Source organism: Camelus dromedarius, chromosome 11 (genome assembly GCF_036321535.1).
Source record: "Camelus dromedarius isolate mCamDro1 chromosome 11, mCamDro1.pat, whole genome shotgun sequence".
Classification (NCBI taxonomy): domain Eukaryota; kingdom Metazoa; phylum Chordata; class Mammalia; order Artiodactyla; family Camelidae; genus Camelus; species Camelus dromedarius.
Window position 1 is genome coordinate 54,060,966 of NC_087446.1, and position 18,933 is coordinate 54,079,898.

General features: G+C 37.7%; 1 protein-coding gene across 1 annotated transcript in view; it reads right to left on the reverse strand.

Moving 5' to 3' along the window:
* FAM186A (family with sequence similarity 186 member A) overlaps positions 1-18,933 on the reverse strand; it is a 61,380-nt gene that overhangs the window by 10,031 nt on the left and 32,416 nt on the right. The window contains exons 4-7 of the mRNA XM_031463625.2: positions 13,742-18,057; positions 12,639-13,666; positions 2,508-2,700; positions 340-491 (exon numbers count right to left, since the gene is read on the reverse strand). Of these exons, the coding sequence (XP_031319485.2) occupies positions 340-491; positions 2,508-2,700; positions 12,639-13,666; positions 13,742-18,057 (5,689 nt within the window). The remainder of the gene's footprint in view (positions 1-339; positions 492-2,507; positions 2,701-12,638; positions 13,667-13,741; positions 18,058-18,933) is intronic.

Genomic DNA, 18,933 nt, shown 5'->3' on the forward strand with positions numbered 1-18,933 from the left:
TCGTTCCCAAAGCTCCTACCTGCTTAAAAAAAAAAAAAGTAATGCTTCTTGCTTTGTGATTATAAACTTATAAAATTATTCATTGTGTATTAAAGTAATATATTTCTTAGTAATGAAGAATTAACTTCAATTTTTTTAAGAGAACTCAAAATTAGATGTTAAATATTTAAGTAGAAATGAGCCTCTTGCTAAATTAGCTAAGAAAATCAATGTTCCCTTAGACTCTCCACTGCACCAATTATAACTGTGGAGTAGGGGAAGCTCTTGAGCAGAAAAAAAAGCATTAGGTCCCACATATTATCCAAAGAAAGTTTAATGTGAGTCTTTCCTACCACATACCTAAATTTCTTGAAAATGTCATACTTTCTGTCCTCTTCTTTTTGTAGCTCTAGGAATGTCCGTTGAACAAATTTGGTAGAGGCATGTATTTGCTTTTTGTCGATGATCAAAGGGATAGGTTGACTGAGATTCAACTTATAAATCTCTTGGAGCTAAAAATAAATAAAACAGAAAAAGGGAAACCATCGATAGAAAGGACCAGAGTCTTTAGGAAGGTCTTCTGAGTTGGCCCCAGCTGAACTATGACACTTCCTTTTCCACGGATTTACAAATCCTCTTTCACCACACCCATTTTCCCTTCCTCCAACCACTCTTCAACCTCTACCCACCTCCAACACACAATTTCAGAGTTGGCAGCCAAGATATATAAACACCCTGGTCCCACATTAAGTTCTAGTTCTAGTCCTCTCATTTCTTAATTGTGTGACTCTGTGTTAGTTAATTTTATCTGAACCTCTCTCTTCTCATTTCTAAAACAAGATAATAATATAGGGTTGTTATGAGAGTTGTATAAGATAATATATTTGGAAGAACTTCATAAATTGTGAGGCACTATGCAAATGTAATGATAGATAACATTGACTGTCAGATTACAACTTTACGAGGTGGATGCTATTATTATCCTTGTCTTACATATGGGGATCTAAAGCTCAGAAAATGTAAGTGGCTTGCCCAGGGTCTCTCAGCTAGTATGTGGTGAAGCTGATTTGAACCCAGACAGTCTGGTAGCAGAACCAACCTCATGACCAGCACTCTAATTCAGTTTAAGGTATTTATTCATTTCTACACTCTTCTTCCTTTTGCTTTTTCCTCTCCCTTCATTATGCCTTGATACCCACCTCATCATCTAGATTCTCACTTCCCTGACCCTGGATCCTTATAGTCCTCTGAAATGCCCTAGACACTGTGATTCCTGTTAGATAGCTCATGACAATGCCAGTTCATCTTTCTTTACTCCATCTATGATGGTCATATTTTCCAAACCCAGAACCATCAAAAATAATATTTTTGGATGAGAGAGCTTTAATATTTAAAATGTAACTTCTGGAAAATTCATGCTATGTCTGATTTGGATAAGGCTATAATGAGAATTAACTTTTAAAGTAGCAAGTACACTAATCTTATAAAATAATTAGTGAAAGTAAAGGATATATAAAATATTCCTGGAACTCCAAGAATGTTCAAAAACTCCATGCTGAAGAAAGTAACAGGAGCATGTAATCCCAGAGCAAAGAATTCTAATCTCAGTTCTATAACTTTTGGAAGGTTATTATCACTTTCAAAAGCGTACTGATGGTTATGTCAGAGAAAGCTCTGGGGTATAATGAGTAGATGTCAGAATTTAGCATGATCTTCTGTGCCTGGTGCTATTAAGCAATTAAATTCCTCTCTCCTTTCTTGTAAATGCATGATATTAAAACTTGCTTTCTGATAGTTTTGAGGAGAGAAGTAATCACCAGAAATCATCTGGAAAGCAGTGACTTCAAGAGCTTTCATATCTAGAGGCTGGTAGATGTGGGTTGACTAGGAAGGAGTTGAGCATTTCTGGAAGTCTCTCCTTTTCTAATCTTTTCTCATCTAACGAGTCCAGCCAGTATTCCTGCTGTCAATTTAGGAGTTTCACTGAAGTCACGGTGTAGGGGTTGAATGGTGAACTGTCTGAAAGATGTGTTCACCCAGAACCTGTGACTTTGAACTTATTTGGAAAAAGAGTCTTTACAGGTGTAATTAAGGTAAGAATCTCAAGCTGATATCATCCATCCTGGATTAACCAGGTGGGTCCTAAATCCAATGATACATGGCTTTATAAGAGGAGAGAAGGCATAAAACACACTGGGAAATCAGAGGCAGAGACCAGGGTTCTGCAGCTACAAGCCAAGGAGTGCCAAGGATTGTCTACAGCCACCAGAATCTAGAATAGAAACTTGGAACAAATTTCTCCCTCAGAACCTCCAGAATGAACCAACCCTGCCTTGATTTCTCGAACTGGCCTCCAGAACTTAAGAGAATACATTTATGTTGTTTTAAGCCATCAAGTTTGTAATTTGTTAACAGCAGTGCTAGGAAACTAATATACATGGTGTCTCCGGGTAAATGTTATTTTCAAAGCTTACCGCCTTCACTATTCTTACAACACACTTGGGGAGAGGGAATAGAAAACAGATTACCTGGCTAAATAAGTACATCATTTTCCTCAGGCACTGATTCCGTTTCTGCTCTAGAGACTTCTGCTTCTCTGTCCAAATCTGCATCACCTTTTCCTGGTAGTCATCAATTCTGTTCAGCATTATGTAGAGGTTCTGGGTCTCATAACCTTTCCCAGTATTTTGGATGGCTAGTAATCGTTTGATTATGTTGTTTCTTGGAAAAATTAACAAGAATTAGATTGATATAATTACTGACCCTAACTCAGCAAACCTGGCCTCAGTTACTTTCCATTCTCATCTCATCCTTAGTAAGTAGAGATAGGATAGGCGTGAGAGGCTTGCTTAATGAGACCTTAATCTAGTTCCCTATATGACTAAACTTTCAAAACTCTGAATGACTGTCAAATTTTCATTAACGCTTCACGGAGTTTTTTAGTGTTACAATAGTGTTGCTTATTATTTTTAATATATTAATATCTTAGTATTAATATGTATAAGACATATAGAAGGTACTTAACCAATTATGAAAAAGACAATGTCCTTGCCTTCAAAGCACTTACAAGCCAGATTAGGAGACTAATAAATTAACTGTGTCAGAGAGAACGAAATAAATGCTAAATAGCGATTCAGCTGTATGAGCAAAAAGGAAAGCATAATTAATTCTAACAAGAGGAATAAAGAAGAAAACGTGTAGGAAAACATTGAATAGGATCGTGAGGAACAGTCATAAAAACGTACTCTCTTTAATGTACACCACAACGTTTGGTGTTTTGTCATCCCCGTTCTACAGGAGAGGAAAAGGAATCTGAGCAAAGTTAAGTAATTTTCTGAAGTCACATAATTAATAAATAACAGATTTGGGAAGAAACCCAGATCTTTCTTTCTTTCTACAATACCAATATTGCTCAAAGTGTAGGCCCTGATCACCTGGACTGAATCATTTGGTAGGGGGTGGTACTTGTTGAAAATGCAGATTCTAGGGTGTCTTCCCAGACCTTTTGAATAAAAATTTTTGGTGGTAGGCTTCAGGATCTGTATTTTAAACAAAATCTCAGGTAAACTTTGCTGCTGCTAAAGTTTGAGAAGAAGGGGTTGAAGAATTCCAGGTTGAGGAAATACTCCAAACCAAGGCAAGACAATGAAAGTTACATTTTGGGAGTGATGATTAGTCTGAGACTTTTAGACCACAGATATGTAGAAGGATATAGTGGGGGATGAGACTGAAATAGCTGGATTATGGAAGGCTTTAAAAGACATGTTGAGTTTGGATTCTTTTAGGGGATAGGCAATAGGAACCCATTGAAGGAATTTTTCTGAATATATATATTATATATATATATATGGGGTAAGGAAATAACTCTTAGGTCTCTTTTTGTGGGTTATAAATAATAGCTTAGAACGTATTATATATATGGATTATTTAATACTTAAATATATTTGCTTTCTGAATTAATTTAATTTGTTGATTTTAATTAAATTTATTTTCCCAAAGCCTTAGGGTTTTTTCCATATCCCATAGGTGATTTTTATTTTTATTTTTTCCACTCCTATAACTATCTTTACTACATGTGTTTTTAATCACTTCTTTTCACGCATTACAGAATGCCTATCACATCCATTCCTATAAATAACAGTGTTCTCAATGAAGCAAGCGGGTAGCATTCTAATAACTATCTTTTATACATATCTGACACAAGTGATTTTATATATATATATATATATATAATATATGAGATATAAATGATTGTAAGTTTAAGGTGTGTTGACTTGATACATTTATATATTGCAATATGACTACCACCATAGTGTTAGCTAACCCCTCTATCATGTCTCATGATTATCATCATCATTTCCTTTTGTGATGAGAAAAATTAAGATTTAGTCTCTTAGCAGCTTTGAAGTTTATGATACAGTATTGTTGACTATAATCACTATGCTATGCATTAGATCCTTGTTTTTCACAGCAAATCTTTCCTGCTGTTTTTCTGTCTGTTCACACAGTCTTTTAGATCTTTCCCATACTTTTTCCTTATTGAAGTCATGTGTCACTACTTGGAAAAGTTTACAGTTTCATTTCAAGCTTAGGAATTTTATTGTTTATGCATTTTAAAATAATCAAATAATCTAAACACCCCATCCAATAGTAACCACTGAGGTATCTCATTTAAAATTCCCTATCTAGAAACATTCATTCATCTCTTCCTACCTTTTTCCCCCAATCTCTTGGCAAATTGCACATATATTGATAAAATACTGCCCTATCCTAATGAATATTTTTATACAATTTGATATAGGATTATGATTCAAGGGAAGGTGCTTTTACATTTACTGAGCATCTACTATGCATCAATCACTGTGCTAGGAATTTTATTTCTATTTTTAAATTTACATTAAGTAAATATTTTTAATATTTTAAAATATATTGTTTCACTTAATCTTCACAACCATTCTTTGAAGTAATTATTACTACATCCATTTTACAAATTTGAGTCAGCACATTTGAGTCTCAGAGACGTTCAGAACCGGAAATTCAAGCCAAGGTCTTCCTGACTTCAAAGTGAAACTATGATTAGGATTTGGATATAAAACTATTACATTCCCTACTCCAAGGCAATGCACTATAATATGTAGTTTAGTACAGTATAAATTTTCAAAATGGGCTTTTTAAATTCAGCTGTACCACATACTAGCTGTGCCTGTGTAACTTGGACAAATAGGATGCACTTTCTGAAACTGATTCCCCATCTCCAAGTTAAATGCAGTAACATATCTAAAGTTCCTGTTCTTTGTAGATACTTTATAATCCACTGTATACACACAACTAGCTTTAAATAATTTATTTTCATTTAGTTTTTCATTGTCCATACAATGTTTCCTCAAAGGATTCTAGATTAAGCAACTTGTGTTTCCCCTGTGAAACTTATATTTCCTTTAGTCTATCAGTTTTTACTGTTTCAGATGTGCAGTGATTCTACTTTTTATTACAGACTCCTCCAGACTGCCTGACACTGATGCCCTTCTTTTGTATGAGTTCTGCTGTTAAAATATCACCCTAGCAAAGAATCCCTTCCAGATAACAGGAAATATTTGACTCTTAGGAAATATTCCTCTCTCACCTTTACCTTCCTTCAAAACTTTTGAGAGGGTGCCAGCTCGTCCTAACTTATGCCTCTGCATAAAGCTTTATTTCCCTTAAATCCATCTTCCACATTATTAGCATTTTATTTCCCTTGTTAAGAATTCTTCAAAAATCTTCTGTGATGTACAAAACAAAATGCAAGTTTGTTAGCATGCCATTTAGGATTTTCTCTGATCTGATCTTTCTTTGCCATCTCATCTCTTGCCACATCTCCACATCTTGCTTATTCTTTGTGTTCTACCAGCAACAAACTACAGGCATACCTGTCGGTTCAGTTCCAGACCACCACAATAAAGTGAATATAGCAATAAAGTGAGTCACATTTTCCCCCCATGCATATAAAAGTTATGTTTATGCTATACTGCCGTCTGTTAAGTGCACAATAGCATTATGTCAGAAAAACAATGTACATACTTTAATTTAAAAGTACTGTATTGCTAAGAAATGCTAACCATCATCTGAGCTGGTGGAGGGTCTTGCCTTGATGTTGATGACTTCTGATGCAGCAGGATGGTGGTTGCTGAAGTTTGGGGTGGCTGTGGCAATTTCTTAAAATAAGACAACAGTGAAGTTTGCATTCACTAACTTGGCCTTTCATGATTTCTCTGTAGCATGCAGTACTGTTTGATAGCATTTTACCCACAATAGAACTTCTTTTAAAATTGGAGTCAATCCTCTCAAACACTGCCACTGCTTTATCCACTAAGTTTATGTAATATTCTAAATCATTTGTTGTCATTCCAACAATCTTCCTAGCATCTTCATTGGAAGTAGATTCCATCTCAAGAAACCACTTTGTTCATCCATAAGAAGCAATTCTTCATCTGTTTAAGCTTCATCATAAGATTGCAGTAATTCAGTTACATTTTGGGGCTCTACTTCTAATTCTAGTTCTCTTGCTATTTCTACCACATCTGCAGTTACTTCCTCCACTGAAGTCTTGAACTGCTCAAAGTCATCCATGAAGTTTGGAGTTAACTTCTTCCAAACTCCTGTTAATGGTGATATTTTGCCCTTTTTCCATGAATCACAAATGATCTTTAATGTATCTAGAATGATGAATCCTTTCCGGAAGGTTTTCAATTGACTTTGCCCAGATCTATCAGGGAATTATGATCTATGGAAGCTACTGTATAGCCTTATGAAATATATAATAAGACTTAAATAATATATCTTGAAAGCTACAATTACTCCTTGATCCATGAGCTGCAGGATGGATGTTGTGTTATTGGGCATGAAAACAACATGAATCTCATTGTACATCTTCATAAGAGCTCTTGGGTGACCAGGTGTGTTGTCAATGAGCAGTCATATTTTGAAAGAAATCTTTTTTTTCTGAGCAGTAGGTCTCAACAGTAGGCCTAAAATATTTAGTAAACCATGTTGTCAATCTAAGCTTTGATAGAACACAGGTAGAGTAGATTAAGCTTAACTGAAGGGCCAAAGGATTTTTGGAATGGTAAATGAGTACTGGTTTTGACTTAAAGTCATCAGCTGCATTAGCCCCTAACAAGAGAGTCAATCTGTCCTTTGAAGCTTTGATGCTTTGGAGCCAGGCATTGACTTCTCCTCTCTGGCTATGAAAGTCCTAGATGGCATCTTCTTCCAATATAAGGCTGTTTGTTCTACAGTGAAAATCTGTTCTTTAGTGTAGCTACCTTCGTTACTAATCTTAGCTAGATCTGGATAGCTTGCTGCAGCTTCTACATCAGCACTTGCTGCCTTGCACTTATGTATTATGGAGAGGCTTCTTTCCTTAAATCTCATGAACCAAGCTCTGCTAGCTTCTGGCTCTTCTTCTGCAGCTTCCTCATCTCTCTCAGCCTTCATAAAATTGAAAAGAGTTAGGGCCTTGCTCTGGAATAGACTTTCACTTAAGGGAATGTTGTGGCTGGTTTGATCTTCTATCCAAACCACTAAACTTTCTCTGTGTTAGCCATAAGGCTATTTGGCTTTCTTATCATTCATATGTTCACTGGAGTAGCATTTTAATTTCCTCCAAGAACTTCCTTTGCATTCACAACTTAGCAAACTGGTGCAAAAGGCCTAACTTGAAGCCTTTCTCAGCTTTCAACATGCCTTCCTCACTAAGCTCATTCATTTCTAGCTTGTGATTTAAAATGAGAGACGTGTGACTCTTCCTTTTACTTGAACACTTAGAGGCCACTGTAGGGTTATTAATTGGCCTAACTTCAATATTATTGTGTCTCAGGGAATAGGGTGGCCCGAGGAGAGGGAGAGAGATGGGGAATGGCTAATTGGTGGAGCAGTCAGAACAAACACAACATTTATAATTAAATTTGCTATATTATATGAATATGGTTCGTGGTGCCCCAAAACAATTACTAGTTTCCCCAGACACATGCGCACACACGTTTTGCTGCTTCTTGCTTCCTTTCGCTGCTCTGCTAGACACTCTGCCTTTTCCTGTCTTACTGACTTTACTGGTTAGTTCTTTGAGGCATAGTTCCAAGGTCTGGATTCCTAGAAGCTTTACTTAACTCTCTCTCCTCAGTCCTCTTGTACAGAGTTGGTATTATACCATCGTTGTTCTTTCCACACCATACTATATAATCCTCTGTTTGTGTGACTATCTCTGAGTAGATTTGTGTGCCCTCAAGGGAAGGATATGACTTATCCATTTTTGTATCCTTCCACCCTTCACCCCCTGGGCCTAACCCAGCCCCTGGCATGTAGTAGATATTTTAAAAAGTCAATGAATTAAATAAGTTGAATCCAATGTAGTCACCACAACATTTAGTATCTTTAAGGACTTTCCCCCATGTGTATGGAAATGAAATGTTTCATTATCAGTATCTGGTCTAATTTTACATTCACTCCATCATTACTTCTCAGGTTTATTACACTGATTATGTGGTAATACAATTCTAAAACTGTATTTCAGCATTTAAACATGGAATCTTTACTTACAGAGGTTCTACAAAACTTTCTTTATTCAAAAATAGTTTATATTATTATACTTTATATTATCTTTCCCATGTAATGTTAGTGTCTTCTTGACTCAACCATTTTTATTGTGAAATCTTTCACTTTTCAATGTTTAATTCCTGTTATACTTGTTGGTGATTTGATTATTATAACATTAAATATTAAAGAAGAGCTTTCTGGAAAAAATGAATTAATTGACCCTTGATAGGATTAAAGTTATAATTGTATAAATTAAGTATTGTTGTAACATGTTGATTTAGATATTTCAATTTTTAAATGATTTTACTGAAACAGGTCAGATCATGTCACTTAAGTCTTCAAAATCTTCAATAAATCTAAACAATTTAATTGACATATAAAAATTAAGAAAGTTGTTAAAGAACTCCCCCACAAAAGTACCAAGCCCATATAATATCAGAGGTGAAATCTGGCAAACATTAAAAGAACAGCTAATTTTTTAATTAAACTGTTCCAGAGCATAGAAAAAGATAAGCTTTCACATTTTAAAAATGTTACAAACTTAAAATTATACCGAAATTTGATAAAGATAGCACAAAAGAAGTAAATGACCATCCAAACTTACTAATGAATGTCAATGCAAAAAAAAAAAAAAACCTAAATAAAATATTAGCAGGAATTCAAGGAATGCAATGGTAGTTTAAAATAATTAATTGTATTAGAAGATCTGAGGAGAAAATATTTTCTTTAATATGCATGAAAATAAAGTGCTGAAATCACACTTAAAAAATGTGATTTAAACAAATTTAACATAATTCAACATCCACTCTTGATTAAAAAAGAAATGAAACAGAAGGGGAGGGTATAGCTCAGTGGTAGAATGCATGCTTAGCATGCACAAGGTCCTGGGTTCAATCCCCAGTACCTCCATCAAATAAATAAATAAGTAAATAAACAAACTTAATTACCTCCCCCTCAAAACAAAACAAAAAGTTAGAATTTGAATGAAAAAAAGAAACAAACAAAAAAACTAAATGGGAATTTCAACCCAAAAGCCAATGTTTTTAAATGACAAATACTAGAAAGATGTCTACTATCACACTATATTTCTAGTCAATTTATATTTATATTTTAATAATTAATGAAAGAAGGACTTAACATTTCTCCACAGGAGTGGAGAAAATAAGTCCCCCTAAAAATGAAATTGACTGAAGTTAGAGATGTTTTATGACTTTTTCAGAAAGGAGAATATAAATATAAATAATCTTTTTTTTTAATAGGAGAAAATAAACTTTATTATGTGCACATGGGGAATCCACATAATTGTGAGGAATTCCCTAAACAATGTTTTTAAATGTTCTTGAAGATGAACTTTTCCTAAAAAAAAAACATGGGTCCATAGAAAGGCACTACTAGCTGTTACTCAGGGAGAGTGAAATGAACAAAGATGGCCTTGAGGCCATCAATATTTTTTAACATAGTTCTGAAGCTACTAACCAATTCAGGTAGTCAAGAGACAGAAATGAGATGTTTAAAAACTAGAAAATCTAGATGTAAAAAATCATTATTTGCAGGTAATATTGATTATATAGTTGGAGCTCAATATCAACTGAAAAACTTTCACATGCTTTTGAATACTGTAAGATGGCTACATAAAAAATTATATAGAGAAATCTAGCCTTCATTTGTACAAATAAGAACCACTTAGAAGATATCATAGGAGAAAAGAGTCCATTTACAATGGTTACAGCAACAACAAAAATGGAAACTACCAGATCATACACTTATGGAAGAATATGCAAGATCTAGATGAAAACTTTAAAACGCTCCTGCAGGACACACATTCCAATTAGTGGGGGAAAAGTAGGTTATTTTGTAAAAAACTGTGCAATCATGTGGGAGAAAGAAGAAATCACAAGAATATCTTACAAGAGAAAGCTGTGAATCAAAGATATAAATATGAAACAAGTAAAAAATAATAACCAATCATAAAAATACTAAAAGAAACCTAAAAATAATTGTTTAATATTTCTCAGAGTGGAGAGGGCCTTCCTAAATAAGGCACAAAACATTATTAAGAATATTAATATAAACACATAAAAATCAAAATTTTCTAGAAAGCAAAATGTACCAAAAGCAGAGTCAAAACACAAGTGGAGGAAGTTTGACAATTTATAACACAGTTGAGGGGCTAACTTTCCAAATATTTCAACAGGTCCCACAAATCAATTAAAAAAGCAACTTGACAACCCACTTGAAAAATGGGCAAAATATTTGAGTAGAATCTTCACAGAAAATGAAAGCTCTTAAGAATGTGAAGATACTTAACCTAACCAACAATAAAAGTAATGCAAATAATAGCACTGAAATGCCATATTTTATTTATTACATTGGCAATGAACAAAAAAATAATATTTCATGTTAGTCTTGATGTGGGGAAATGCTCTTTTATAATGCTGATCAATATATATAAATTGTTACGACCTCTTTAGAGAACAATTTGACATTTTTGTATCATAATTACAAAATGCTTACCCTCGATCTAGAAATTCTACTTCTAGGAACACACATACATACATGCACACAAATGTATTGTACACATTGTTCATTGAAGTATATTTTTATAATCCAAAATTTTGAAAACAGTATAAATGTCCATCAGAGGTTAAGTAAATTCTGATAAATCCAGACTTTGGAGTACTATGAAGCTATGAAATGAATGAGAAGGCTCTTTATATACTAATACCTAAGTTATCTAATACCTAATATCTAACTTGTTATGGAAAAAAACAAACATCATAACTTTATTTAAAGTGGGGATAAAAGAGAATATTACCTTTCTACATATGCAGAAAATATTTCTGGATTGACATACATTAGTAGACCTCAGGGAGGGGCCCAATGGCCAAGAATAAGGCTATTAAGGAGGATTTTCACTCTACCATTCGTAAGTTTAAAATATTGTACCAAATGAATGTGTAACTTATTTTTTAATTTAAGTATAACAAAGAGAAAAGGCATAAGGGAACTGGAGAATGACCAGAAACATGTTATTTAAAATGCTCAAGTAGAAGAAAGTGTTTATATGTGAGAATAGATTTAAAAGACTGCGACCTTTCAGTCTGGAAAGAGAAAATTAAAGACAGGTATAGAGCAGAACATTTTTCAACAATTAGATTACTTAAGCTTTGAAATGAAAATTTGGAACTAGATCTTGGATAAGTCTTTCTTTTGCACCTTGTTGTTCCAGTCCTCAGTTTCCAAATGAATTCAGTCCTCAAAAATGTAAATTTCATGAGAACAGGGTACTTTATTTACTGCTGTATCCCTAGCACCTGGAACAATGCGTGCTGCATAGTGTACGTTCAATAAATACTTGTTGAGTTAATGACATAAATTATTCCTATAATTAATGATAATCTTTTCTATCATAGGTCTTAGTTTGGCATCTTGTAATTTTAGGTTAAAAAAATAATCTAACACAATATTGTATATCAACTATTAGAAAAAAAGAAAAAAAATTCTACGTTAAAAAATAACACAATTTAAAAATTTCCCAAAATAACAAGTTGGTAACCTCAAACACAAACGCTAAGAATGGTAGGCTAATTGGCCATTTCCCTGACCAATTTCTGATATTTACAATCTTAAAAAATCAGAACTAGAACCTGTTTCCTCCAGGTCACTCTAGCAGCAAGGCTGCAATAGCAACACCTGGTACATAATAAACCTGGCATCTCCTACTTTAAGAGTCATAGATCTTCTGGTGAACCCAAGAAGGTGAAAATAATTCAGATTAACGGGAAGCATTTCTAAACTTTTGAAGTTGATATTTTGGAGATCAACCATGATCAACAAAATATACCTTAGCATCTCTCCTAGAGATATAAATAGATTATAATGGAACATGTTACATGACATTTCTTATTTCCTAAAAAGTATTATCTCCTTTGCTATCTTAAATATGCTTCCATCCCATATATATCTATAAAAGAATCTTTTAGAACATCTGATCTGACAAATATCTATATACTTATAGATCAATAGGGAGGATATTTGAAATTAGGACTAAACCAGAAAACTGGACACACAATATTTACATCTACCTTGCACGCTGGATCAGCCTATAGGCAATGTACTTGCGGAATAGGTATCTTAGCCGAACTGCGTCCGTATGAAGGGTCTCAATTATGAGATTCCTAGCCATTGTATGTAGTTGTGAAGGGAGTCCAGAAGCTTTTGTGGCCTGACTTAAGAGAATCAGGTTCTTCCGTTGAGCCTCCACATCAACAAAATACTTCTCTTTGAGCTCTTGAGGATAGGAAGTGGGTGCCATAATCTTGGGTTTCTTGGTACCTGAAACTGAAGTCAGAATCCAGGACTTATCTATGGGAGGGAATCGGGTTTTCTGGTCCCATTCAGAAAGTGAGCTCTGAGATGTCTTGGGTAGTTGAATAGTAAGAGAAGGTAGTGATGTTACAGGCTTCATGAGAGTGGGAAGTTCCCCCTTATCAGGGGTTTGTGATACTGGTGTCCTGTAATCAGTGAGACAAGACTGAAATGTTCTATGTTGTTCCATGGCAAAAGGATCTTGGGGTATCTGGATTTCTTTATAAGTGTCAGAGACCTCTGATATTGGGAACTTCTTAGTGGTGAAAGGGGCTTGAGGTACCTTGAAATTTGGAGCACTGGGATGGACCAATGCTGATTTAGACTTCAGAGAAGAAATAATTGGCAGTCTTCCCTTACTTTTCTTAGAGACAGAAGAGGATAAATCTTTCTGGGGTTTTGCGGGGATTGAGGGCACCCATAGTGTTGGGGAAGACCCAGGGGTAGGAGGGATCCATAGTGAGGAAGCTTGCCCAGGAAGGGTCGCTGGTGCCAGATGCTGCCTAAGGGTAAAAGGGGCTTGTAGATAGGGAGATTGCTCATGGGTGGCAGGGGTCTGGAATACCTGAGGCTGCTCAGAGAGGGTTAAGGGTCTAGATTCCAAGAGCCCTCCAGGGATGGAAGAGGCCCCAGGAACCAAGGGCTTCCCTGGAGAGAGAGGAGCCCAGACACTGGGAATCTGTGCAGAGGTGGGTAGGACTCCAGATATAAGGGACTGTCTGGGGACAACAGGGAGCTTCGATATCTGAGGTGACTGGGAAATCAGAAGAGAGTCCTTAGATATGAGAAACTGCCTAGAACTAAGAAGGGCCTCCAGTGCAAGGGGCTGCCCTGGAATGGGAGGAAACCCAGATATTAGGCTGTGAACTGGTGTTGGGAGCTGAACAGAGGTGGATTGACCCTGAGAAACTGGGGTCTGTCTAGAGGAAGGAAAAGTCTGTGGTGCCAGGAGCTTCCCAGGGTCTGAAGGAATCCTCATTCCTACAGATTTCCCAGGGGCAAGGGGGGCTTGTGTAAGAGGAGACCTTGATATCTGCAGAGGAGTAGAAGAGACCTCAAATATAGGGGACTTCTCAGCAACAGGAGCAGGTGATGCAGGAGACTGCTTAGGAATGTGAGGAGCACTTGCTGTTACAGATTTATCAGCAATGGAAAAGACCTCAACTCCCAGGGTATATCCTGAAGGAGGACCAACCAACCATCGTGAGGGCTGCTCATTAATGAGAGAAGGTCTAGATTTTAGACCCTGCTCAGACATAAGGGTAATACCCATGGAACGGGCCTGTCCTGGGGTGAACGGGGTTCCCAAAAGTTGGATTTGTTCTGGGGTATGGGGAGATTCTAAGTCATAGACTTTATCTGAGAGGAGAGGGGCCCCTAATTCTCCAAACTGTTCTGGAGAGAGAGAAACCTGCAATACTTGAGCCTGTTCTAAAGTGAAAGGGACCCCCAAACCCTGGGCCTGTTGAGGGGTGAGAGTGACCCCCAGTGCCTGGGCCGGCTGAGGGGTGAGGGAGATGCTTTGAGCCTGGGCCTGCTCAGGGGTGAGTGTGACCCCCAGTGCCTGGGCCTGCTGAGGGGTACGGGTGACTCTTTGAGCCTGGGCCTGCTCCGGGGTGAGTGTGACCCCCAGTGTCTGGGCCTCCTGAGGGGTGAGGGTGATGCCTTGAGCCTGGGGCTGCTCAGGGGTAAGTGTGACCCCCAATGCCTGGGCCTGCTGAGGAGTGAGTGTAACCCCAAGTGCCTGGGCCTCCTGAGGGGTGAGGGTGATGTCTTGAGCCTGGGCCTGCTCAGGGATGAGAGTGACCCCCAGTGCCTGGGCCTGCTGAGGGGTGAGTGTGATCCCCAGTGCCTGGGCCTGCTGAGGGGTGAGGGTAATGCCTTGAGCCTGGGCCTGCTGAGGGATGAGAGTGACCCCCTGTGCCTGGGCCTGCTGAGGGGTGAGGGTGACCCCCAATGCCTGGGCCTGCTGAGGGGTGAGAGTGATGCTTTGAGCCTGGGCCTGCTCAGGGGTGAGTGTGACCCCCAGTGCCTGGGCCTGCTGAGGGGTGAGGGTGACCCCCAATGCCTGGGCCTGCTGAGGGGTGAGGGTGATGCTTTGAGCCTGGGCCTGCTCAGGGGTGAGTGTGACCCCCAGTGCCTGGGCCTGCTGGGGGGTGAGGGTGATGCTTTGAGCGTAGGCCTGCTCAGGTGTGACAGTGGTCCCCTCTGCCTTGGCCTGCTCAGGGGTAATTGGGATCCTCAGTACCTGGGCTTGTTCTGGAGTGAGAGATGCCTCTAATACCTGTTCCTGCTGAAGTTTGAAAGGGGTCTTCGATTTAAGGATCTGGTCAAGAATGAGAAGAGTCCTCACTGCCTGTGCCTGCTCAAGTATGTGGGCTGCTTCCAAACCCTGGGACATCTTAGAAGTAGGGGTTTCCTCCAATGCCTGAAAGTGATGAGAGGTAGGAGCGATTCCCAGTGTCTGGGTCTCCTCAGGGGTGAGATCAATTTCTATTGCCTGAGCCTGCTGAGGGGTAAGAGTGATGGACTTTGTGGGAGACTGTCCAGAAATAGAAAAGACCCTGGGTGAGGAAGAATCTGTGAAAGTGGGAGGAGTGATTGGTATGGGGTGCTGTCCTTCCTCAAGAATCTCTAATTTCTTAAGATTCCTTTTGAACTTTTTTGTTTGCTGTAACTGGAATGCATCTTTTGTTATGCTCTTCCACGTGGGAGGCAATGTCACTGAAGTTTGACTGAGAAACTGTTCTAGCTCTTCAGAAGTCTTCGTTTGATCCTTTGCTGTTTTCTGACTCTGCCTTTCATGGTCCTCTACCTTTCTCCTTGGCTTCTGCTTCTCCTCCTCTCTCTCCCAACTGCTTTCTTGCTCCAGGTGTCTCACTTCCTGAACCTGCATCATCTGCTGTCTTTTCTCCCTCTCCAAGAGCACCCCTTGCTCTTTTATTTTTTGCTTCCCTGCTTCCAGCTGCTGCTGCTTTGGCTTCTGATGCCCTTCTCTCTCCTCTTCCCCTTGCTTTTGCTTCTCATCTGGCTTAGTCTGCTTTTGCATCCTCTGTTTTTGCTGTTCCTTCCACACCTCTTCTTCTTGCCACTGTATCTGCCTCTGTTGCCTTTGCTTTCCCTCCTTCACTGGGAGCCATTTCCCTTCCTTCTCCAAATTCTGATTTATCGTCTCATAGCTCCTTTCTTCTTGCAAGTGGTGTTTGAAAATTGTACCAAAATTCTTACTTTGACCCTCTTGCAAATATTCCTCCTGTCTTTGTTTTTCCTTCTCCTTATGGTCTCTCCCTACTGTTGAGGCTACTGGAACATCTCTTTCACTTTCTATTTCAGTCAAGATCATTTGTATTAAATTGTAAGTTAGTGGGTCAAGGCTCTCATGTGAAAGTAAGGCACTAATTTCCGACTTTGCACTAATTGGCTTCTGAAAATGCAATCCTGGCATAAATGAGACTTCCTTTTTTTGTTTCATAGGTTTCTCTCCAACTTGTCCTGCATTTTTTATATCTTTGTATTTTCTCAAGATTTTTGTCACAGATTCAGCCACTTTTTGGAAATATTCCTCCATTTTTGTCTTTATGATTCCTAATTTTTCAACTTCTGCTATATTTAATAACAACTCCTCTTTTGGCACAGTCTTTTTATCCAAAGGCTTTCCTATGTTATCAGTTTTCTCTTTTAGGAATGCCATTATGGCTTTCTGAAATTCTTCTATGTTATTTTGTTCATTTTTGCTGTCTGGACTTCCTAGAGCTCTGGTAGAGTCTGAAGTCTCTTTAGTTGTCCTAGGTTGTGATTTAACAAGTTCATAAGACTTGACTTTCTTGTTGGAGACTAACATATCCTTCTCTTCAGTTTTTTCTTCTTTGCTTGCAGTGGTTCCTGGAGAGGTTTGGTGTTTCTTTCCTTTTGTTTTCAGTTTCTCATTGGAATAATCCAGTTGGCTCAACCTGAATGGTTCTGCTAGGCTACTCATCTTATGTTTGCCCTCTTTGTCTGTTGACTCAGTGGTAAGTTCCTCTTTATTCCCCGAAGAAATTTGGCTTTTGCTAAGTGAATATTCAGGTTTGGCCTTCCTGAGTCGTTCCCATAAACTACTTGTTCCACTTTTGCCACCTTGGCTCTTTGTGTCAGTAGAAGGGAAATCAGCAAGGGCATGTTGACTTTTTGATTCAGTGGATGACTTTGATTTGGCTTCAGAAAAAGATTTTATTTCTTTTCTCTTCTCTTCCAGTGCTGGTAACTCAAAGTGGTGATCAAGTTTGGTCCCTGCAACTTTGTGTTTACCTTTATCATCATTTGAACTTGATTCAGATGTTTTGGGGACAGGTGGACCTTTCACATGCTTTCCTTTCTGTGATTGATACTGATTAGTCTCATCTTTCTCATAGGCACCACCTTTCTTCTCTGATATCTTATCTTCAGTGATATCTTCAGAAGACTTTTTCTGTTTTTTTTCAGGTAAAGAGTATTGCTGGTCAGTTAAATCTGAAATCATTTCTGCTGGATCTATATATGAAATAGCTGAGTCCCACTTGATCCCCAAGAGTTTGGTCCCTTTTCTTTGGACCTCATCTGGAGTGTTTTTAAATTCTTTGGATAAAATGTTGTCTATACTGTCTTCTATGTGAGCTTGGCTAACGGCCATGGATGATTGTGGAGAAGGCTCAGATAACACTTCCAACGTTGATGTGGGCAATGCTTGGTGTTCTACACCTTTGGATTGAATGAGTTGTTCATATTTTTCTTCAGCTTCTTGAAGCTTCTGCTGAAGCATTTCATTTTTTTCACTGAGATCTTGTACTATCTTCAGGGAAATCTCTTTTTCTCCTTCACTTGTCTCATTTATGTACATATTGGCACTTTGGAGGTTAATAAATTTTACTTCATCCTTTAGTGTACTCAAAGCTTTAGAAAGGTTTCTTATTGTTGCTGATATATATTTAATAGCATTGTTTTCCAATTTATTGAACATTGCAGTACCTATGAGTTCCTGTAGCATATCTTGGATTTCTGAAACCTTTGTATTTGTTGCAAATTCATCACTAATCATCTGATCTGGTCTTAAAGCATGAGCTGCTGCAGGTCGCTTTATAACTCTTTCTTTCCAGGATTTCCATAGAGAACCTCTAAATGCTAGAAGATACAAAAAAAAAACAAAACCATAAAATAATGAGATTGCATTTCTTCTTTTGTGTTGTGCTCTGTCTATGGCTAAGCCTAAGGAATTTAGCCTAAATTAACAGGTAGACATAGGGTAAAGATTCATGAGGAAACTTTGGCCCCAAAATAAATAGTATTATTTTTAAAAGAATGACTCTTTTTCCACAATCAGCTAGAACTTCTTCCAGAGTTTAGGAGAACTCAGCTGTGCCTTCAGCTTACTTTCAGTTACAATTTTGGGATTAGATGTAATGTAAGCCAAAACTTTCCTTGGGTTTTGCTTATGTTTGGTGCTTTCCATTTTATTTCTTGGGTTTCTATCTTTCTTTTCTCCTTTTTCTACATCAAAGCTAAACTTGGTTCTTTCAAAAGGATCACAAAAGAACAGACAGAAGTCAGACATTTGAAGGGATTTCCAAAAGAGCTGAATGAGAAACTCAGCAATTTTTTCCTAAAAAAGCAATGGCAAAACTGAACAAAACTGACAAGAACAACCATTTTAGGACTTGGAAACTGACCAAAAGCATGCAATAAATTAAGAATAATTTATTCGAGAAAAAGTACTGAACCTCAGTAAGAACAATGGAAGTCTATGATCTTTTAGCCTGGAGCTACTTTCATCTCCAATTCTCCAGCCCTATGGCCTGCTAGTTCTATCAGGGTGAGGCAAGCTGTGAGGGCTGACAGCTCTACTGCCTGAGGGGGTTGATTTGATCTGGAGCAAAGTAATACTTAAACAGTATTTCCTTAACCCATACACAGATCCATTACCAAAGAGTAGAAACCTTACTGGATTAATTAATGATTAGCTAATCATTGACTGACCACTAAGCTATGCTGACCCAAAGG